This window comes from Palaemon carinicauda, chromosome 11, assembly GCF_036898095.1.
Source record: "Palaemon carinicauda isolate YSFRI2023 chromosome 11, ASM3689809v2, whole genome shotgun sequence".
Classification (NCBI taxonomy): Eukaryota; Metazoa; Arthropoda; class Malacostraca; order Decapoda; family Palaemonidae; genus Palaemon; species Palaemon carinicauda.
Genome location: NC_090735.1, coordinates 126,888,398 through 126,912,707, shown reverse-complemented (window position 1 = coordinate 126,912,707; position 24,310 = coordinate 126,888,398). Strand labels below are relative to the sequence as shown.

The window sequence follows — 24,310 nt, the reverse complement described above, 5'->3', positions numbered from 1 at the left end:
GGATTTATTTTGATATTATTGTTCTTAAACTTCTTGTAGTTTTCCCTTTATTTCCTTTCCTCATTGGGCTATTTTTCCTGTTGGAGCCCTTGAGCTTATAGCATCCTGCTTTCCCAACTAGGGCTATAGCTTAGCAAGTAATAATAATAATACTGCGTTGCCACATTAACCATCTCATTGTTAGACAGTGATTGCATATTCAATGCTCTCAGATCCTGGGTGCTAAATAACCTATGAACCATGGCCAGCTTAATTTCAAATGTTCGAGAATAAAGTAAACTTAAAAACACTTATTTGCTCATCTATTTCTGAAATATTACTATCCTCTATTATTAACCCTTTTACCCCCAGGCTCTTTGGAAATTTCCAACCCTTAACCCCCAGGGGGTTATTTTTTTCCCAGCACATTTTGCAGTATATTTTTTTTAAATTGCTCCAACAGCCCTAATTTTTGTCATAGAGTGGTCAGGTTGGTCTCATTCTCTTGGAAAATGCATGAATTTTCTCAAAAAATTATAAAAAAAAAAAAAAAAAAATTGTAAATAGCATTTTTTTGCAGGGACGTACCGGTACGTCCATGGGGGTAAAGGGATGTGTTTTGTGAAACGTACCAGTACGTCCTTTGGGGGTAAAAGGGTTAATCAAATTTTATGAGTTTATACATGGATTGCTATTCCAAGTCTGGAGATGCACTTACTATTACATGGTTTGAAAAGACCACCAATAAAAATGCCCACCTCGTAAAGTTCAAGTAGTTTGATACTGATAATGAAATAATTAAATAAATTGACAAATCACAGCTTACTGAAAACTACGAAAATTCTGATCAACTTTCTGTAATTACTTCTTTTTGTTATTATTTTTGCTGAGGTTTGAATACGCTCGTGAAATACATCTAAACATTTAGCGCTGACCTGACTTCTCTACATACTGAACTGGATTATAGGGGTCAAATAAGTGTGAATAAATTGATAGATACGTACTCATATTACAAATGTGGAGTCTTTTTGAAAGGAAAAATATCACAAGTTGAAAATCTGATCTGTTTTATTATGTTGCTATCAGATGATTTATTCCATGAAGTCTACTATTTATCGATGATGTTGGGCTACAGAGCTTTTGATATCCAAAGACTTGATTAGCTGTCTCTAATATGTTCAAAGTAGTTCTGTATGTTGTTCTGTATTTACTGTACAGTATATATGTAAAGAACACATTCATTATCCTTTATATCCTCATTGGCAGGGATCCAACGCATTTCATCATTTCTAGTATGCTAACATAAAGAAACTTATGGAATAAAAACTTTAATTTGTTGTACAAAGAACTTTTGGGGCAAAAACTTTTAAGGATTTGTCCTGTGAGAGCTGTCATATATAATTGGGACAAGACTAGAGACATTATAGGTATAGTTCGTAGTTTATTTAGTGGGATTAGGATTTCAGAAATCTTTTTCTGTCCCAAAAGGTGAAATTTGTTTTTGTTTAAAGTTTGTCCAGAGAGGATCTGATTTTCACCGCTTGAACGATTTGCAAATACTATATGTCTTATGGACTATTTCTCGGTTAGTAGCTATTCTGTTATCTGGTATAAGAACACTGACCCATTTTGCCTATTCCAAAAGTAAGTTAATGCTGCTGTGTTGACTGAACACAGTACCTTGCATTTACTATTACTAGTGGCTTCCATGAAACATCTGTCGACAGAGAAAGGTTGGAACCCCCAATCATAAGAAAACTCTCTGGAATAAGCAACAAGAACTGCCCCACCAAATTAATATCTGAAGATGGTTCTTCATCACTGTTTATTATTATTCCTATGGAAGGAATCTCAAGATAAACAGAGTAAAAACTCTTGCAAAGTGACCAGGACTCTCCACTTCACAGTAACCTGCTTAAATTATACTAGTTGACCAGACTTCATTCTAAAAGATGTTTAAAAAATAACCAGATTTCTTAAACAAAAGAATCCTGATCCAACTATCTGAAACAAGATGCAACCGATCATCCTTTACTAATACTTCAAGATATTCAAATACTTGAAAAATATTAGAAACACACTGTGGTAGAGAAATCATACGATATGCCACTCACTGACGTAGGAGGATTCAAGGACAGTGATTTAATACCCTTCTGACTTTGGACGACAACCAGAAATGCACTAAAATTGGGGAATGTTATGTCTTAGTCCAAAAAAGCTAATATAAACAGGAAAATATAAAATATCAAAAGTACTTACATAGGGAGTGAATATCTTCACCCATCTGATAAGCTCCTCGGTCTGTCTATATAAGAAACAAAATGCCATGGTTTCATCGTCTAATTCAAACTTCTCAATGGTTGACCAAGCAAAATCAATCACTTGGGTCTGAAAAAAAATGAAAAAAACATTATTGGTATTATATACACAAACGTTTCTAAATCAAAAACCTTCAACTTTTATACAAGAGGAAGAAATTCTCCCAGGAGCTTCCTATAGAACTTGGTACTGTATTTAATAATCCGGGAGGCCGATATGGCTTTGTCATAGAATATAATGTAAGGACAAAAGTTATATAGAAGCCACTGGCTTTATACAGTGTGATTAAGCTCAAATTCTCTCTTTCTCACGTATTTATGATATCCTTATTACTAGCCAAGATTCAACCCTAGTTGGAAAAGCAAAATGTTATATGCACAAGGGCTCAAAAGGGCAAGGCATCCTAGTACAGAAAGGTAATAAAAAGAAACAAGTACAGTATACTATACAGGATAGATTAAAAAAAAAATATGAAATATACTAAGGTCAGTAACAATAAATAATTTATTAATAAACAATGAAAGGAAAACTGTCAACCTGTTCAACAGACATGAATTTGTAATAAGTTTGAGCTTCCACAAATCCATCTAAAATTTGGACACAGATGAAATAAACCTCCTAAAGTAATGTGTAATATTATGTCTTATGATGGAAAAGACAAGACTGTTAGATTTAATGGCACACCAAGTACTATAGTCTGGGAAGACCTTAATGCAAGGATGGTAAGGATTATGAAAAATATTATGCGACAATCACAAAGAACCAACTAAGCAATGGTGTCCAAGGTAATGATATAAAGATCAGGGGTAAGGAATTCAATAGACCACAAGTTTCAATCCAATAAGCTAATATGAAAATCAGCAGCTGAAAACTACAAGTGAATAATACTCAAAACATGGTAGAATGGAAGAATTGAAACATTTCTTCAGGATAGACCTTAAACCACTCAATTAGATAATAATATTTTGCAAGTAAATTTGCTATCAGTATCAAACCCGCTACTTGAACAGCTGGACCCGAGGCTTAATGATATATAAGGAAAAATGCAAGAAATTTTTCACACACCTGTAATGTGCCGTCCTCTTTGCAGGCCTGCAATCTGAAGGACTTGTAACCCACGTAGGCAACCACGTGTCCTCTTTTACGGGAATCGCACGGACAGTGAGGGAAAACAATATCTCCGAAGCCTTCGCATCCTCGTACAACCTGGAATTAGAATAACTGTAATCTTGGTATTCATATACTATCACAATAAACACCGCAACTTCACGAGGTTTACCATCATCAATACAGACATTAGATTTTTATTAAGATATTCAATACAATCAAACTTTGACCATAAGAAGTCTGGTACAGTATTTTAAATAACAATTAATTAAATAAGCAGTTACTTATATAGTGTATGCTTCAATGAGCTTCACAATTATTCCACGAATAATGAATTATTAAAAATGAGTAAAACCAAAAACTAATAAGACTCAAACAATGCTAGCTTTTCTAAAGAACAATATTCCTAAAAAGCATAGCTAGTGTAACACATCCTATATTCCTAACACTTGTAATTTTGTATTACAACAATTTCTACTAAGAACTTATAAATCTATGAAAACACTTAATGAGTATATCTACTATATAAACAATATCTTTGCTGCTCTTGTAAAAGTCACTAGAGTCTCTTTTAAGGAGGGTGGGAAACTTTTTTTTCAGTTTGAACATAATTTCACAGAAAGCATATAACACCTCTGCTTCAGGAGACTTCTAATTCTTGATATTCTTATACCAGTCCCTAATTTCAAATACCATTATTTAATGTCCATTATTTCTTCTTGTTGCATATATTACCGTAATTTTTGAATGGGGATATTGTGAACATACAAGATCATAATAATCCAAGTCACTTTAAGTTTTGCAAGGCAGTATAAAGAGTAACTTTTTACTTTAAATGACCCAAACATATGAAGAAAAACTGAGATTTTGAAGTACAGTATATGAGGACAGTTTTACTTTAAGGCCCAAATCTTTAAGAAGAAGAACATCTAGATCGTGATAGCTTACGATCTTGGGATTATTACTATCTCTGTGGCGATCATTTATCGTCAAAAAACAACTCCCTGACGAGTGTCTAACATTGGATTGTCGCGAACGACACCCTGACCAACCAGGAAGACGAGGTGATGAGATTCGCCCTTGCTATCATTGAACAGAATAAATTATGAACTCGTCATTGGATTGTCATGAATGATATCCTAACTTGCCCCTGCGATCATTGATCAGAATAAATTCTGATCTCATTAGGAGTCTTCCCCCTGTGATCTTTAAGGAGAAAATAATCCAACGATCTGGCGATTGGCGAGCAAGCCGTGGGTTGACGGTCGTCCGTAGTCTCGGAATCCTAAACAAGAAAAAGTTGCATACACGGGCCGAAACGTTGCCTTTAGGGAGAGAGAGAGATAATGCATACTGTAAGGAGATGACGAGATAGGCAGGAGGCGAGAAGACTCGTCGTCAGGCGTATTCGACAGAAGGACGAACATGAGGCAGACTTTGTAGACAGATAAGATGTTAGCTGCAGCTACAGCCACTGACTTCGCACCCCAATGTCGTCTATAAGCGCTGAAGAAGAAACAAAGAGAGAATTAAAAATTCCTCCATTCCGGTGGAAAAGAAAAAACCCCAACAAGCGGACAGGAGAGGTTACCCCCAAGAGGAGTTGTCAGTGCAGAGGATTCCTTCCGATAAATTCACGAAGACAAGCCTCGACTTCTGAAAACTGCCACATTACTCTGTAATGAAGCGTCAGGTTAAGAACACAGTCATATCAGTAAAGAAAATGAATGAGCGTAAAGCAATAGTGATAAATGGCTAAGCCATGTAGAGAGAGAGCGGAGACGTTCGCTAACTACAGCCAAAAGCAAAGTGATGTAGCTCACAGCTGTGAGTATATATTGCTGGCTGGGTAACCCACAGCCACCCCCTGCCTACCCACTCAAGTGGTTACAGGGTTGCTACCTCGCATTTTAAATCTAATGGCTGCCTTCCAGCTCCGTCAAAAAAGTATCCACGTAAATAACGAAAGGTTTGTTAGAATGGGAACAAAAGGTAATCTTAATCTCTGTTCACACTGAGCGGTACAATACGTATACCTTTCGTACATATACGTTTCTTACATAAGGTTTCTTCCAAACGTATCTAAGCCGTACGAAAGATGAACGAAGACCAAGCCGTATAGTGTCAATAGCTCCATTAGTTTCTATGTAATAATAACTTATGAACGAAAGCCGTACATAGACGAAACATAAACATACCATACAGTGTGAATCGGCCCTTACCTGTAAATACTGTTCTTTTCTAGCTTCATCTTGTAATGCCTTTAGCTGATATAATTGATCTGTGGGCTTGATATGACCTCTATTGACATCTTCTACTGCAGTCCAGAAAAGCCAGGTATGAGCAGTGTCATCCGAACTACACAGACGTAACTGAAAACGTCAGTGAAACCATCAAAATACAATGAAATACAAGGGACTACAGTATATTTATAAAATAAAAGGCAAATTTTAATAAGATTTATTTCTATACTCCAGTGATGATCATATTGCTTCCTTCTCGAATCTTGGCTTATGCTGTATTATACTGTTACCAAGAAACAACTGAAAATGTCCTGTTTTCTTCCCTTCAATAGGCTTAAGGCCTCTAGCCCAGTAATGAATAAATTAGTTTTATTTGCTTGAATTATTAATATTTCTATTAATTATTCTGAATATTTTGTCATTTTGTTACCACATGATGCTTCATTGCAGTTATGTAGACCTTAACTGGGAGTTTAATCCAGATGGCATGAATTTATGGCCGATTGAGCGGTGGAAACTACTTGTCATTACTAAATACTCCCACGCAAAGTCAAGACCTTCCATGTCGTTCCTTCCCTCCATTACAAGGAAGATGACCTTGGTATAGGTGTTTGTTTGAATACAAAGTTCAAATTCTAACTCATAAAAACATGACAACTTGGTTTCTCTCATGAACTAAGTTTATATTACATCTCCTTCTCTTTAAAATTCCTAAAGAAAGTACGGAAAGTTTCTGGCAGTATGGGCCTTAGTATGCTAATGCTGCAGTGGGTAGCTTCTCCTTTTACCATTTTTTTTTTACCCTCATTTCTGAATTAAAATCTTTGCTATCATTTCCCTTCATTCGTTTCACTTTTTAAGACTTTATTCACCTTTATTTACCCTAAAAATCATATTATTACTGTTCTTTACTCCTAAATATAAAGAATTATATAAAGCTTTCTTACACAGCTTTAACTTAACAACTACACTTTTTGTTAGTAAAACCTTGCTAACCATCTACTGGGAAAAAATAATGGCCAAAATTAGGAGAACAGAAAATTTTTCAAACCAAAATCAATTTCTTTACATATTTCAAAACTTACCAGGAATTAATTTTCAATGGAAAACTGCTACTAAAAATAAAATAAGAATTTTTGGCATGAAATACAAAACTTTGTTCAGTCTGGGAAGAAAAGCTGATTAACGAATGGCTAGATAAACAATGTTCCACTTTTGTTCAGTTTGGGATGAAAAGCTGGTTCACGAATGGCTAGATAAACAAACAATGTTCCACTTTTGTTCAATCTGGGAAGAAGAAGAAAAGCTGATTAACAAATGGCTTGATAAACAAACAATGTTCCAATTTTGTTCAGTTTGGGAAGAAAAGCTGGTTCACGAAAGGCTAGATAAACAATGTTCCACTTTTGTTCAGTTTGGGATGAAAAGCTGGTTCACGAATGGCTAGGTAAACAAACAATGTTCCACTTTTGTTCAATCTGGGAAGAAAAGCTGATTAACAAATGGCTTGATAAACAAACAATGTTCCAATTTTGTTCAGTTTGGGAAGAAAAGCTGGTTCACGAAAGGCTAGATAAACAATGTTCCACTTTTGTTCAGTCTGGGAAGAAAAGCAGGTTCACGAAAAGCTAGATAAACGAACATTCCCTTCCGGCCCCACACCTACTTTGATTCTCATTCATTTCTCAGTCGGGGTATCGACAAGTAGCAACTATTTTGAGATGACTTTCAAGGCTCTGAGAAACTTATAATGAAATATAATGAAATATGTATACAATAATGCATTTCAAATCGTGATAGATTAGACTGAATAGTTACTTTTGATTCATGTTCCAAACGCTCCTATTCAGATAATCTTAGATCTTATATTTTCGGCTTTAAAACTTCAAATACAGTATGGCACAACTAGGGACAAAACAAAACAAAATTGGGGTCAATATGAATAATGGATTAGCTCAATCTATTTACAACAGTAGATGAATATATAGAAAATGTTTTGTCAATAGGCTACACTTTCCTTATCCACAAATATCTGTTGTTTTCCTTTATCCATAGGATGTACAGTAATTCAATAGATACACTGATCCTACAGTTTTCAATTATATACAGTATCTTTTGCATTTCTGGACAATATAGCTACAATCATTATTTATTACCTTTCAAGACAGTACTTAAAAGCAAATGTACTGAGATTACATGAAATGTTATTTGCATATTTACATGAAAGTGTAAGCCAATGTTATGGCAAATATTTAATTCATACATTTATTCAGGATATGAATGTGTTGAGGTGGTTTGGCCATGTTGAGAGAATGGAAAATGGCTGTCTGCTAAAGAAGGTGATGAGTGCAAGAGTTGATGGAAGAAGTACAAGAGGAAGGCCAAGGTTTGGGTGGATGGATGGTGTGAAGAAAGCTCTGGGTGATAGGAGGATCGATGTGAGAGAGGCAAGAGAGCGTGCTAGAAATAGGAATGAATGGCAAGCGATTGTGACGCAGTTCTGGTAGGCCCTGCTGCTTCCTCCGGTGCCTTAGATGACCGCGGAGGTAGCAGCAGTAGGGGATTCAGCATTATGAAGCTTCATCTGTAGTGAATAACGGGGGAGGGTGGGCTGTGGCACCCAAGCAGTACCAGCTGAACTCGGTTGAGTCCCTTGTTAGGCTGGGAGGAACGTAGAGAATAGAGGTCCCCTTTTTGTTTTGTTTCATTTGTTGAAGTCGGCTACCCCCCAAAATTGGGAAAATTGGGGGAAGTGCCTTGGTATATATATATATTTATTCAGGATGTTCTAATATTCATGTCCCCTAGCATCCTACTAGATCAAATGATAGGATTTTTTCTCTAAATACTATATAACACAACGGTTCAGATTCATCAGCTTACCTCTCGATGCGGATTGAATAGCCATCGATGTATACATAAACACGTCGCAGTTGCTGTACTATAATTCTGAATGTATAAGTTATGAGGGAGCTCATCGTCACATATTTTACGTTCTGTGTGAGAAGAAAAGAGTTTATTTCAATGATAAGGCCCAACTCTTTACGTTTTACAATAAATCAAGTAGAGAAATCCCTTATGCATCAACATTTCCTTTAATTGCATTCATCCTTAATCTAACACCCTTGTGTGTGACCCAGCCCTCGTCCATGCCCGCACGGAATGGGAGAGTGCAATTATAAACAGACCTACTGGGGTTTGACAATCAGATTCTCAGTGCTCGGCTTGATACGACAATAGAATTATTTTATATTGCTTTGGTAAATAATTAAATTCTATTCTTATTTCTTTGGATACTTTGCATTAGTATATCAAAGTGAATTTTTGCTTGGGCTAGACTTTATTACGCAAAAATTACAGCATCACCAGCATATTGCATGTCCGCCAATTAAATGTGAACATGTAAATATGTTCACATTTAATTGGTTACAAATTTGCAACCAATCAAAGTTGAACAGGCTACCATCCATTTGATATTCTACTTGTGACCCATCTTTAATTTTTCTTGCAATAAAGTTGTCAGTAAGATGAACAGCCTGAAAACCACAGGGACCAAAAAATTCCTTGTTTTGCTATTTCACTATTAGAATGATGAGGTTTCCTAGCTTCCATTACACGTAGTTAAAATATGGTGTTTCTCTCTTTTGTATGCCTTTATGATGACAATGAGTAAATGCAGCATAAATGTTTATTCAAAGGCATTACATTTTGTAATAAACTCTGTGTTAGAGAAAAGAGAACTACATATATATTATATTCTTACTACAAAACAAATAAAAAAAAAATCTACATTTTCAAATTATAAGTCATACAATCTGTACACTAACTATAGTATTCAATTCTGCATACAGTCAAAATTCAGCAGCTATTTCTTTAGCAAGGACTTGACAGTACTTACCAAAGTTATATTCTACTATTTCAAAGAGAGCAAAACATTTGGCTGTCTCTGGGGGAACGTTTATTTTCTCCATAACCGCTTGGTACACTTGATGTGCAAGAACATTCTTTGCTTGTGTTACAGTGACTACAGTCTTATCAGGTAGTAGCACCTTCAGGTCCACGCGAATACTGTTACCCTGAAAAGAGATAAGAAGAATCAACTACTGTTTGTTCATGTCTTTTTCATATTTTCTCTAAACATGGCTAAGTAACAAATTAAGATGGTGATATTTAGAGTAACCACAAGTCTCTTGTGTTTATGTGAGAAGATAGAAAGAAAGATTATTAAATTAGCAATAGCCAATTAGCAGTAAAAAATCTAATATTTATAATTACAAAAAGATTCATTCCTTATTAAACATGCTCATACCATTCTATATCGTCACGGCATAACTGCAAATTTTAAAAATCATTTGTATTCTTTATAACTAAACACTTGAGTCCTTTAAAAGAAGTGATCTCAGCAGAGCTAGAACTCGGCTGTTAATGTTTTTAAAGAGGTTTCAGTAGTTACTGGTGGGTGACAGGGAAAACCCATCTCTGCCAGGACATTTTATAGCCATTTTATTATGAGGAGTTTTACCAGGCCAATGAGTCAAGCTTGACTTTTACAGAGAGGCAGCACAGCCATTTTTGACCTTCACCAGCAATTGCCAAGTGGATGAAGCCTGAAGTGTAACTTAAAAGAATCAGGTTTGAAGGAGGAAGTTCCCATAACCAAGCTTACAGGTTTAAAATCCCGAGATGTCCGGACACTCATTCCAGAAGAGGTGCAAGAGTGTCGACACCAATCCATCTCCTACCACCCTGAGAAATGTTTCTCTGGTGATACCCCAGGTTTCTGTCTGGAGACAGATGGTCACAGAAGAACATTTAGCTTCCCAGGATACAAAGTCTAATAGACAAAGTCTAATAGGCCTATGTATTGCTGATGGAAAGTGATGGATTTACATTTCTGCCCATCCTACCTTTCGTAAGGAGGATGGCGGGACTTCTATATCAAAATATACTGTACAGAAAAGTTACTCAGTATGGAAGCTTATCTGCATCAAGTCAAATCCAGTGAATAACTAGGAGAATATTGAACCCTACGGGAGGGTTAAAAAAATAAAAAGGGCCAAACATTCTACCTCTCATTCCCAGACTAAAGTCACAACCTCTGTCTCCTTGTCTTGTGAAGGCACTTGGTATGCTACACAACCTACTGAGGAGGTAACAAAGGTCTCAGGGAGAACATGTCAAGAGACATAAGGGTATATTCCCTCAGGTAGTGGGGTGCAACATTGTCTGGCATTTCTAGACTACTGCCTTCAGTACTTGCACCACTGACATGTTCTTCTTGAAAGTCAGTGTCACACCACTTGCTCTAACTTTGTAAGAACTCATTCTTTTGGATTCATGTACCAAGGAGTCTACAAAATTTTACGCTATTTTTATCTTCGAGCCTACACTATCCACAACGATCTTCAAAGGAATTCGCCGAAAAACGTAAGCTTAAGTAGGCCTAACATAGGAACTTCGCAGGATGGTTTTATATTATTGGGAGGAGTGATGGAAATGGAGGTACAGGGAACAAGGAGGAGAGGGAGACCAAAGCAAAGGTGGATGGACTGTATTAAGGATGACCTTCGATCAAAGGGATTAACCGGTGATGAAGTGTGGGACAGAGGTAGATGGAGAACGCTGGCCAGAAACATCGACCCCACATAAAAGTGGGAAAAAATGCAGACAAAGAAGAAGAGGAAGAAGATGCCCTGTCCTTATCATTTCTTGAAGTAATGAAAAGGTGTTTCAGAAGGTTTTCCTCTTACACCCGCCTGAGCTAATAAACCAGTTTTGAAGCTGCAGCCTGAAGGATTGAGTTTGCTTCATGTAGCATCTTAGCACCCTCACAGGGCAAACAAGCAAATCATCTGGATCATTGGTCACATCCCTAAGTGAGGAGATGGAGAAGGTCTCAACACTGGGGTTGTTAACAGCCAGATTTTGAGTTTTAACAACAAACTCAAAGACGAGGGTAAATTAGCACTCTTCCACCCTCAGTATGGCTAACATTATGCGAGTGGAGTTCCCCTACTCGATTTGGTGAGGCCAGGACAATAAAGAGAACCCTCGTAAGTGTCAGGTCCTTGTCCCATGCTTACCTCGGAAGTTTGTACGGGGGCTTTTCAAAGAGGCCCTTTTCAGAAATATTGATAAAACACAGTTCTAATACACTAATTTCTATTGCTATATCAACCAGTTTGTTAATTGTATTTCCTAATGTTAGGGGACCAGTAATAGGAAGGGGAATGCATGACGGAGAGAAAAAAAAACATCTTTTTTTTTTCAAGGCCGTAAAGTTGCTACTTCTGAATTGATAGCATTTTACTTTTCAAAGTTGATATTCATAGAAATACAATACCCTAATGTATACACAAAAATATAGCCCTAATAACTTGAATAAGCAACTAAATCCTACATACACTATCCTTGTAGCTAACCTTTACAATGACTAACCATACAAATAGATCTTTATCTATACTAACTGTGCGGGATAATTCTATATATCTACAGGGAAGGGGTGATGCTATAAAATGATCAGGCATACCATTAGCCATACCTCTAAACACATGCACATCTTTCAATCTTCCAAACATACTTCTAGTTACCAACACATAATCCATTAATGCCCTTTCTACCACCCTTCCATTTGCCACTCTTATCCATGTATACATGTTATCTTTCTTTTTGAAAAAACTACAACTTATTACCAGCTCTTCCTCAACACACATCTACCAGTTTCTCATCAGTCACTTTCGCCTGGTACACCATACTTCCCAATGACACTTTCTACCTCTCCAGCACCCACTCAAGCATTTAAGTCACCCATCACAATGACATAATTCCTTCTACTCAGTCCTTCTACACACCTAGTTAATTCATTCCAGAATTTATTCCGCTCTTCACTTTTCTCACATCCTGGCCCATACGCACTAACGAAAGTCAAACATTCCTTACCCATTCTAACCCTTACACACATTAACCTGGAGAATACCTCTTTCCATTCCAAAACTTTACTTGTCATCCCTCTTAGAAAAATTATTAAAATGGCAGCAGATTGGAGGGGACAATGATTATTTGCTTGTCATTTCATCATGACAAGGTCATGATCACACATTTCTCATTTCTGATTTTGGTCAAAGCTTCTCATTCTTAGAATGAAAAGCACATGAACTTCAATTAAGTATTTAAATAATTCATTCTAGATAAAAAATTATTACTTCTTTTGAGTTACTGAAGGGGGTTTCATCTCAAGGAACCAAATAAAGGAGAATTTAGTCTATAAAACTTGAATACTTAACAAGAAGTCAGGCATGAATGGAATGATTTCTAGGAAAAAGCCATGAATAATTTACAAGTGCCATAGTCAAAAGAATAAAATATAATAGTATACTACTAAAGTACTACTGTACATCTGTCTGCTGACAAACAAATATGACACACACCTGGTGATCATCAGAATCATTCAAGAAATCCTGCATAATGTCAGATTCTGCTATGACTCTTACAGCACATACTTTCTCAAGGTACAATTCGAGCCCGCGACGTCTTCCATCTAGCTGTTGTTCCGATAACCTTGAAAGATATAAAACCATAGATATGTTTATCATACATGTGCGTAAGAATTTGTGACAGTATTATTCAAAGTTATAACATCCAAATGAAGCTTAAATTTTAGGTATCAAATGTTAGAGCTAACAATGCCTTTCTAATATTTTGACCTTTTCAAGAATGAAAGCAATGTTACGGAAAGTTTCAATATGAAATCTCAACCAAGCCTAAATATTTTAAGCTTTTCTTGCGATATCATTGAATCCAGTTTTTTTTTTTAGTACTGTATATTAATACTTATTTGTATTTGATAAAAGTCAACACATCAACAATCTAGTATCAAATAATTTCTAATACTGCACTTAAGCAAAAGTAACATATAAATAAGAGCAATTAATATTCTTCCAATACCCAGTAACTATAATTGATGTTATAATTTTCATTCTATTTCTCATCAAAAGCTCACAAAATTATAAAACATCATCTGCTCAAATAAAAATAAAAGTCAAATTTTACATTTTAAAGGTTCAATATTACTTACGAGAAAGGCCACTTCCCCGGCAGTTTGGGGAAGTTGAAGTCCATGAACTCGCGCTTGAGATTATTATGAAGATTTGAGAATTCCCTATATCTGCGGGCACACAGGTGCCTTCCCGCCATATAAATATTGAAAACGACATATTTTTCAACACCCGACTCGATGTAAGAGTAATCTGGAATTGATATGGGAAGCGATCTTTTCTCGCTATAGTCAATGTACGAAAAGCCCGAGGTTTCTTCGCTTGGTTCCAATCTCTCAGCCTCCTGGAAGAAATTAAGACACTACAGTACCTGATCCTGTTCTAGTCAGGAGGAAGACAGCAGTTAACCCTTTTACCCCCAGGCTATTTGGAAATTTCCAACCCTTAACCCCCAGGGGGTTATTTTTTTCCCAGCACATTTTGCAGAATATTTTTTTTTAAATTGCTCCAACAGCCTTAATTTTTGTCATAGAGAGGTCAGGTTGGTCTCATTCTCTTGGAAAATGCCTGAATTTTCTAAAAAAAAAAATTATCAAAAATATGAAAAAAAAAAAATTTTAGCATTTTTTTGCAAGGACGTACCGGTACGTCCATGGGGGTAAAGGATGGCTTTTGTGAAACGTACCAGTACGTCCTTTGGGGGTAAAAGGGTTAATGACAAGTAAGATGTAGATTTACTTTCAAGAACACAGAAATAGTTTCAAAGAAATTATTTCAAGATGCAAGTAGAGATGTAAAATGCATATGGAGAAAATAAAACTTCATCTTATGATAATCATATGTTTTACACTTAAACCCTTAAATTACTATATGAATCTGAGCTGCTGTTACTAAGAAAATGGTCTCCATTATAACAAAATTAATCACAAACACTAGAATCTTTCATAGTACAGTAATGTATGTATATAAAATGTGTACGTAAACACCATCGGCCAAACCAGTTTCCAATAAGACTCGTTACCAAAAATGCAATAAAAAGTTAAGTTTGTCTCAAAGTTGCAGCCCTACTCGAGAAAGCACAAGGCTACAAGAACAAGAGCCCATTAAGGAATAAAGCCTAGTATATAATAATACATACAAAGGATTTGACTATTATAATACCGCAGGAAGCTCGGGCCGGTGGACCACTGAGCTAGGAAGGTTCCTGAAGGAGGAAATCAAGGAGGCTTTCTTGGCAATAGAGGGTCACGAGATCTTTAACCCATACGCGAAGGAATGCCTTTTTGACTGGTGCCGAGAAGCCCGAGAGAGGCGTGAAGCTGGGAGGAAGGCCCATTCCAGCAGTGCCACCTCTGGAGAGGGTGAACTGCTGAAGATCTATGCTGTGCGGTTGGCCTCCTTGTATCGGTGTGCATATCATCGGCGTAGTTTGTGCCAGAGAGAACCAAGACAAAAGCTCCTCAGAACAGTTGCAAGCAAAGCTGCGAGCTAGCTGGAGCAGTCTCTGGCCACTTGGCAGGATGTCCTACACCTGTTAAGCGTACTCGACGAGACATCCCATCAGCGAAGCCAGAAGGCAGAGGACTTGGCCATCAGTCGTGTGGGACAGTCATGGCACGGCTCATATGCCAACAGGGTTGTCATGTCTGCTACCAACCGTTCACCTGCACCTGACCGAGTGTATCCATGCACTCCTCCTCGACCTATCCCCAAAACTACACCTGTGGAGGAGCGCCTGCCAACCCCTTGCACTCCGGATAGTATTCCTCAGTTCCAGAGGAGGTGCTGTGTTTGGTGCAAGGAACCAAGGCACCTTATGGACTAGTGTTGCAGACGCCTCAACCTGTGCCTGCCTTGTGGCTAGGCCAACCACCATGTCACTAAGTGTGGGCAGCAGGCACCCCCAATGCACAGAACATCTATCCAGAAGACAGCTACTGCCTACAGCCCTGGGAGGGAGACCACCTAAATCCAGACTCCTCCTAGGTGGAGGGTAGTACCAGTGAACGTTACTTCGACCCCGTCATCCTACTCTAGTTCGACCAGTAGCAGGGAGAGCCGAAGAGGAAGAGAGTCCAATGCCTCTTCCCGGACTGTTGAGAGGAAGAAGCTGAAGAGCAAGAAGTCAAAGCCCAGGAAGTCGTCAAGAACCGAGAAGTACCATAGGGCGTTAAACACCATACTTTCGGTGTAGAAGATGGAGCTAAATCGAAGGAGGGTGCGAGTACTAGGAAGCTTGCTCCTAGTATTCAGGTGGCAGCCTCAGAAATCTTGATTTCCAAGGTTACCCCTCAACCTGAAAAGGTCATTGCACATCCAATGACACTTTCAGGATTATTATTATTATTATTACTATCCAAGTTACAACCCTAATTGGAAAAGCAAGATGCTATAAGCCCAGGGGCTCCAACAGGGAAAAATAGCCTAGTGAGGAAAGGAAATAAGGAAATAAATAAATGAAGAGAACAAATTAACAATAAATCATTCTAAAAAAAAGTAACGTCAAAACAGACATGTCACATATAAACTATTAACAACATCAAAAACAAATATGTCATAAATAAACTATAAAAAGACTCATGTCAGCCTGGTCAACAAAAAAGCATTTGCTCCAACTTTGAACTTTTGAAGTTCTACTGATTCAACTACCCGATTAGGAAGATCATTCCACAACTTGGTAACAGCTGGAATAAAACTTCTAGAATACTGCGTAGTATTGAGCCTCATGATGGAGAAGGCCTGGCTATTAGAATTAACTGCCTGCCTAGTATTACGAACAGGATAGAATTGTCCAGGAAGATCTGTATGTAAAGGATTAGCCAGAGATAACCTGTTCTTAACACTGTCCAGAGCTTCTCCAACTGACTTCCGGGAGGAAGCAGAAACTGAGGCTGTCATGGAAACCCTTCGTAGGGTTAACCTGGCACAGTTGGCCTCTGTACTGCTCATGGATGTTCCAGTGACCATATCCGAGTTTCCATCGGGAGCGTTGGACGCTTTCAATGACTCTGGAGCCGAGGTCAACCACCTGTCATCGAGCATAGTGCAGGGTTACCAGCTGCAAATGGTACCCAATATCATTGGTCTGAAGGGTTTAGGGCAAAAAAGGCCCTAAGACCTTAGGTACTGTACTGTTGATCCCTATACTGCATGGAATGACATTCACCGCGAGTGTGTTCCATGTAGTGCCTACAAGGACTATGGCTGAGCGCGTAGAGCTTGGTTACCAGTTCTTGAGAGCAAATGGGGTGGTAGTTGATGGAGCCCAAAATCGGCTGAGCGTTGACAGTACTCCCCTAGAGCCTCTTTGGGAGTATTATGTCCTTATACGTGGAGCCTATTATCAGCAAGTGCTTTACGAACTTGAGGTCCACGCAGCCGATTCAATCAGAAATGCCAGTATTGAGCCAGTACTTGTTCCTGTCACCATAGACTTTCATAAGGGGCTTGACACCTCATTTAGGTGCCCTGCTTGTCCATCTAACTGTTGGCCGGAAAGTTATCATGATGGCGACATCATAACCCCCGATCTGTCAAGAAAAGCTACAACAATCCCTGGCATCCTAGAACTGAAAGATGGAAAAGCCTCAAGTTTAAACAAGGGTTCATCTGAAGGAACTGCCAAGATCAAGAAGGGTGATCTCTTGGGGAAGGTGTTCACCATGGCATTGGTGGATGGTCTTCTATCCTGCCTGATACCACAGGAGTACGATCTGACACCTACAACCAAGCGTATTGGAAGAGATAGACGATCTGTCTATCTCCGACGAACTGGACTCTTCTCAGAAGGACCAGTTTTGTCAAATGCTTCGACGTCACCTTTCGGTCATCAATACTGGTGACGATGATGTGGGAGAGTGCTCGCGCACACCAATACACATCCAACTGTATGACGAGACACCCATTTATTAGAGGGTTCGACGGTTTGCAAAACCCATCGCTGACGCCATCGAGGAACAGTGCAAGGAGTTGCATGAACTGGGTATTATGGAACCCAGCATCTCTCCTTGGTCTTCACTCTTTGTTCCAGTCCAAAAAAGGACAATAGTATACAATTGTATGTAGACTACCGTAGACTGAATAAGGTGACTGTCTCTGACAAGTTCCCGATGCCAAAAATGGCGAACTCTGTATTTGGGCTACAAGGAGTCAAATACTTTACAACCCTTGACCTAGTTCATGGATACTATCAGTTACTGTTGGCAGAGGACAGTAAAGAATACACAGCTTTCTCTACCCCCTTGGACACAGGCAGTTCAATCATTCAATTTCTGTCTGTCACTTTTATTCCCCACAACTCCGATCCATACATCACAGTTGGTACAATCACTTTCTCATACAAAACTCTCTATATTCATGACTAACCCTCTATTCTTTACCACTCCTTTCACTGGCCCCAACACTTTGCATCCTTCATTCACTCTCTCTGCGGACATATGCTTCCGCTCCACCATTGGCTGCAACAACAGACCCCAAGTACTTTAACTGATCTACTTCAAGTAACTCCCCATTCAACATGACATTCAATCTAGCACTACCCTCCCTTCTCGTGCATCTCATGACCTTACCCTTACCCACATTAACTCTCAACTTCCTTCTCTAACATACCTTTTCAAATCTGCCACTAATCAACCAAGCTTCTCTTCCGAGTGTGCAACCAGTACAGTATCATCCAAAAACAACTACTGATTGACCACCCATTCATTATTACTCGTTTTTCCGTTTCAATCCTCGACCAAGCACTCGAGCATTCACCTCTCTCACCACTCCATCAACAAACAAATTGAACAACCATGGCAACATCAAACATCCCTGTCTTAGCCACACTCTCACTGGATGCCACTCGCTCACTTAATTTCCTATCCTAACACATGCTTTACTATCTATGTAGAAACTCTTCACTGCTTGTAACAACCTTCTACCAATTCCATATAACCTAATCACATTCCATATCGCTTCCCTATCAACTCTATCATACGCTTTCTCCAGATCCATAAACGCAACATACACCTCCTTGCCTTTTGCTAGATATTTCTTGCATATCTGGAACAACTTATTTTTGGGGAGGTGCTGTGTGGTCTCCTTAAACCCTCCAGCCTCCCTAGCCTCGCGGAGGCATAGAGTGCATTTTGAATGGCTCAATCAAAGAATTGGCTTGATTTTTTGTAAACATAGCACAGTATATCTGTACAATCAAATGAACTTTAGTGGACAAGGTTTTTCTTCTAATTATGCTTAATCTAATATACTTGAGAGACAGAGTAACTATATTCAAATTCTGAAAGAACTTCTAAACTCTTACCTTCTGTGAAACAGATATTACAGTCAACTTCAAGACATCACCTCCCTGTTTGATAAGCTCTACTACATAACGATGTTCTGCACCTTCAACATTCACCCCATTCCTAGGAAACAAAGAAAGATTATTTTAACAGCTTCAATTGCTATTAAAAAATCAGAAATTTTAAAAGTAATTTTAATTTTTTTCTGGCTATACAGTACAAACCTAAGTCCTTTAGTAGTTCTTTAGTGGATGTAAGATTCTGGCAAAAGTTGGAAATGGCCAATGAAGAATTATTGAGGTTCTGACAGCCACCACCCAGTACCCACTAACGGTACATGTCTGACAGCACTCGGAGCCTTCATTGAGTGCTGAACTTGTGGGGTGGATGAGGCAAAATGAATCCTACACAAATTCAAACCTTCATCCTTTAGTATGGGAGACATCCGTAGGACGGAGGAAATCCTACTCACCAAATTGGCTGGCTAGCAACCCAGAATTGCGATGTTCAATCCGTAAGAACAGAGAAAAGTATCCTTGCATCCCATTACCCAGGGTTGAATGACCTACTGTGTCACAGCCCAGTATTTTGCATACAAGAAACTACTGTATCTTCAGGGGTAACAATGTTACTGTTAAGGACTAATAAGTATTGGGTTTGCCTCCACTGTCACACTCACCCTCGCAAGCAATGAGGGGATTCTACACTTCTACTATTTCAACAAAATAACTTCCCGTCATTAGTGTGCTCACCTACATCAGTGTCCATTCCAACTCCATAACGTCCCACCGGCTGATCTTAAGAGAGAGAAGGAAGGAAAAGAGAAAAGACCAAAAAGTTTCACTCTTAACCCTTAGACTTATGACGAGTTTCTCATCCTGCAGGTATACAAGAAAATCCACATCTGGTGGAACAGAGGCTTTGAGTGGAGAAGTGTTCCTCCTATGACACAAATTACAGGAGAGCCTAGTTTGCTTGGTAAACTGCTGTTGAAGACTTAAGGAGGTATCCAGTTTCCAGAGTTGCTTTGTAGTTCTACGCAAAAAGCCTTTCTCTCTGAGGGATTATTTTTAACCTCCAACCATGAAGTGACAGGCAAGTTCACTGCACTGTGGTATCTTTTCATGTCTGGCTGACATAGGAGGGCTGTACCAAGTCGGGAGCGTTCTTGGTATGTCTTTCGGGAGAAAGCAGCTCCAAGTACCATTCTTCATGTGGCCATTTCGGTGATACCAGACATTTGGAGATTGAGTGTGATGATGGCGCCGCTGATCGCCTTCCTAATGAAACAAAATAGTGGGAACGCATAGATGTCAAGGCCATTCCACAGATGTTAGAATGTGTACTCCTGTGCTACTGCTTGGTCTGGCACTGGTGACTAATAAACAGTCAGTTTTTTGTTTAGGCGAGTGGTAAACATGTCTATTTTCTGGGGACACGAAAAGTCAAGAGTTCCCTCGCCACAAGGATTCAATAACCATTCTGAGCCCACTATCTGAATGCAGCCACTAAGATTGTCTGCGATCACGTTCCGTTTTCCTGGAATCAAACGGTCCACCAGGGTTACTGCTTTGCCCTCTGACCAAGAGTGCATTTTCACCACCAACTGGGAAAGAGTTCAAGAGACTAACCCACCACCCTATTTGTTAACATAAGCCACTGCAGTACTGTTGTTGCTCGTCAACACTACTAAGTGACCCTTTTACAACATCTTAACTGTGGATCAAAGCCAGGTACGCTGCCTTCAATCCCAACATATCTATATAGGGCCTTTTGTCTACTTCCTCTGTCCACAAACCTGAAATGGAGTCTTAAAATGTGCTCTCCTCACGCCTCTCTAGACAAATTTGAAAAAAGGATAAGCTTCCTCGGAAGAACCTGTAAGAAGCCCTCTAAAAAGTTTTTCTCCACCAACCACCAGGACAGGTCCTCTCGGACTTCCTGTGACACCCTGCCAAGAACATAAGGAGGGTCGGACCTATGTCACCAACTGGTCCTCAGAGTTCATTCCACAGACCGAAGGTGTAACCTTCCGTGTTGGACTAGACGTTCTAGGGAAGACAGATGCCAAAGTAGCCTTTACCAGTGCTTACCTGTGAGGGATTCCCATGTGAAGAAGGGTGTTGTAATCTTCTTCAACCTCTATAGCCTGTCTTGTGATGAGAACACTATCTTGGACTGTTTCCATACTCATTCCCAAATAAGAAAGGCTCTGACCGTAGGGTGAGAACAGACTTCTTGTAATTTATTCGGATCCTGGTAAAATTTGAGGAGGTCCCTCTGAAAAATAATCTGGAACATTCACTACGCCAGTAAAAACCAATCGTCGAGGTATTAGAGAAGACTTTTTTCCCATCTCGTGAGCACTGGCTGAAATCGGAGTGAAGACACTTGTGAACACTGGAGGGGCTGTGGGTAGTCTCAAACAGAGAATTCAAAACAAACTTTCTCATTCCCAGGACAAACTGAATCTATTTACTTGAGTTCTGGAGGGATGGAATTTGGAAGTAAGCATCCCTCAGGTCTATGAACAGCATCTTATTGCCTGAAGGACAGAGTTGGGGATCTCCAACTTGAATTCTGTTTGCAAAACAAAGTCATTCAAATGCAACAGGTTGATGACTGGTCTTCAACCTCCTGACATCTGTACAAGGAACAGGTTGCTGTAGAAACAAACCCCCTTGCCATTACAATGAACAGTCACTTTGACTGCATCTGGGTCTTTAGTGGGAGGTGATGGCAGGAGTTTGACATACTGGGTTGCTACAATGCAGGTCAGGAAGCAGTTAATTTTGAAGGCCATAGCCTTTAAAGATCACTGCCTTGTGGATGAGGGAGAAATGAATCTCCTTTCTCCACCTCTTGGTGGCATTCTCAATATCTTCTATAGGGAAGACAGTCGAGATGTCCAGGATAGGTGCACTATTGTATCGCTCTTCATCAAAATCCAGTTTGCTCACTAGCTAGCTGACTAATGAGCCATTAAGTCACTGCATTTCTTTTTCCTTTTCGGATTCAACAAATCCTGGGACAACGCAAAGTAAGCCAAGGCTCCTGACCAGTGGTTGATCTAACTGTTGGTCTGCAGGCTCAACATTGCTGTCGTTTCCATGGATGCGGATTAGACGGCCGAAAAGAAAGTGCCCTCGTACTTGAATCTTTCTGCTGTCGTGCTTGTGGTCAGAGCCATCATCGCTGGATCTACCAGAAGAGGCGCAGGGACTTAAGAGGCTAGAGGGAGGAGCTCGGTGGATCTACTAGATCGAAGTGAATTCTTAGATCTGGTGACCTGAAAATTTAACCAAACAAGTGCACCCCACACAAGCATCAACCAAGGATGCCCCAGGGCAGGTTTGAAGGTTTGAGGGGTGCCGAAACAACAATCTATCTCAGTTTTCTAGCTTTTGATCAGTTAGCCTACATAACTGCTGCTCCAAGTTCATTCAACTCTCTGATGAGTGAAAGGACTAAGGAAGGTTGAATCTCACTCAAAGTTCTCTGTCTCTGCAATGGGAAGAGAGCCTTACCTTGCCCAATATTCCTCTCTTCTCCCTTAAGTAGAATCAACAGAGATGTTGCAAGATCCCTCCCTTTATGCACAAGTTTCTGGATATCGTTCTACAACAGCCTTTTGTTTCCCATCCTCTCTTCAGTTCCAGCAAGACTACCATCACATGAAGACATCTCCAAGAGGGAATACATTATATTTTGAAATCTAGTGTAACTTCATCCATTTTGGTAATTGATATTGTTGAAAACGCTCTTCGTTCATTATATAGCAATTGTTGCTATTGTAAAAGTAAAATACATTCACAGAATAATGACCCAAGGGAATGTTTCATATTCCACATGCCAGAACAGAAGAGCAGCGAGGTTATGTTTATTTTTGCGAGCATAGCGAGCCACGTCGAAGCAAGATCCCCCTGATGAACGTGATATGAATTACTGTATATGTTATTTTGATACTTTAATTTCCCATCACTTACTAACCCCATATATTTTTCCCATTGGTTATCTTGTACTTATTATACATTTCTGACCATATTATTGCTGCAAATCACTCGTTTTTAGTTCCAGCCTAAAACAACAAATTCCGACTGGGTTCCCCTATACAGTGGAACCTCTACACACGAACGTATCTACATCCGAATTTTCCAACATCCGAAGTAAAATTCGAGCAAATTTTTGACTCAACACCCAAATTTTATTTCGACACACGAAGTAGCAATTTTCGTCGTACCGGTTGTATCCGAATTTTTCGACACGCGAAGTACAATTCGAACACGTTCCTACTCTACACCCGAATTTTTTTTTCGACACCCGAAGTAAACAATACTCGTATGCGTAGTCTATGCTCATAGCGCCTGATGTGTTTTTTATTTCCGCCAATAGAAGGCAGCACTTCAACCTCGGAGGGACCCTCAATTAGCGTGGCTTGGGTCAGTCCTCTGTTCTCGTTGGCTTTATGTGGTTGTGCCCTGTGCGTTCTGCTATTAATTGTGTTTTAATCGTGATTTTTTACATTCATCCTTTTACGGTATTTTACGAAAATCATGGGTCCTAAAAGGCTTAGTTTTGCAAGTGGTAGTGGTGAGAAAAGGAATAAGGGAATGCTTTCTTTAGAAGTAAAGCGAGGAATTATTGAAAAGCATGAGCGTGGCGTCCGTATGAGTGAACTTGCAATAAGTTCCGCGCAAATAAAAGAGGTGTTAGGAAAATATCAAGACGTGGTCGACTTCATCGACAAATACCATCCAAAGAAATTGCAGGTTTGTCGTGTAGCTGCACAGTTTGATGATGTTTCCCTAACTTATTTTCGAAACATTCTGAAAAGCTGTACCAAGCAACTTTCTATCGATAGCTTCTTTAAAAAAACTACAAAGCGAACTCGTGATGAAGAGGAAGGAAGTGGTTCAAAGAAAACAGCAAAGAGTGAAAAGAAAAAAATTCAATCAATTTTAAGTGTAGAGAGTGAAAGTGATTAAAATTAATCATCAAAAAGAAAAAAAGAAAATGTAAAAAAAAAAATATAAATTATAAAAAAAAAAAAGCTAAGTTATGTTAAAGTTCACTTAGTGTAAGTTAGAATAAGTTACGGTAGTGTACGTTTATCGTAGTTAACCTCTCTACCTCCTCGCCGCCCGTCCGTCTCCTCTCTGCGTAGCAAGACTAACAACACCTGCGCTGGAGTTTCTAAGGTAAAGTGACGCTAAAAACCCGTTTCTTATTTATCATTTTTTGCTAATTCTTCTTATTTACATGTCTATTCTTCTTATTTACATGTCTATTATCTAATTTAGTGTTCATTATTCTCATGGGAAAATTATGTGTAGTAGTTTATTAATAAGTTATCATAGGTTTTTGGGCTCAACCACGGATTAATCCT

At 39.0% G+C, this 24,310-nt stretch overlaps 1 protein-coding gene across 1 annotated transcript in view; it reads right to left on the bottom strand.

The window, feature by feature from the left end:
• The window catches only part of Snx27 (sorting nexin 27), a 40,326-nt gene that overhangs the window by 5,670 nt on the left and 10,346 nt on the right, over positions 1-24,310 (bottom strand). Inside the window, exons 2-9 of the mRNA XM_068383374.1 lie at positions 18,945-19,047; positions 13,723-13,985; positions 13,076-13,205; positions 9,547-9,724; positions 8,532-8,644; positions 5,628-5,777; positions 3,364-3,504; positions 2,239-2,367 (exon numbers count right to left, since the gene is read on the bottom strand). Of these exons, the coding sequence (XP_068239475.1) occupies positions 2,239-2,367; positions 3,364-3,504; positions 5,628-5,777; positions 8,532-8,644; positions 9,547-9,724; positions 13,076-13,205; positions 13,723-13,985; positions 18,945-19,047 (1,207 nt within the window). The remainder of the gene's footprint in view (positions 1-2,238; positions 2,368-3,363; positions 3,505-5,627; positions 5,778-8,531; positions 8,645-9,546; positions 9,725-13,075; positions 13,206-13,722; positions 13,986-18,944; positions 19,048-24,310) is intronic.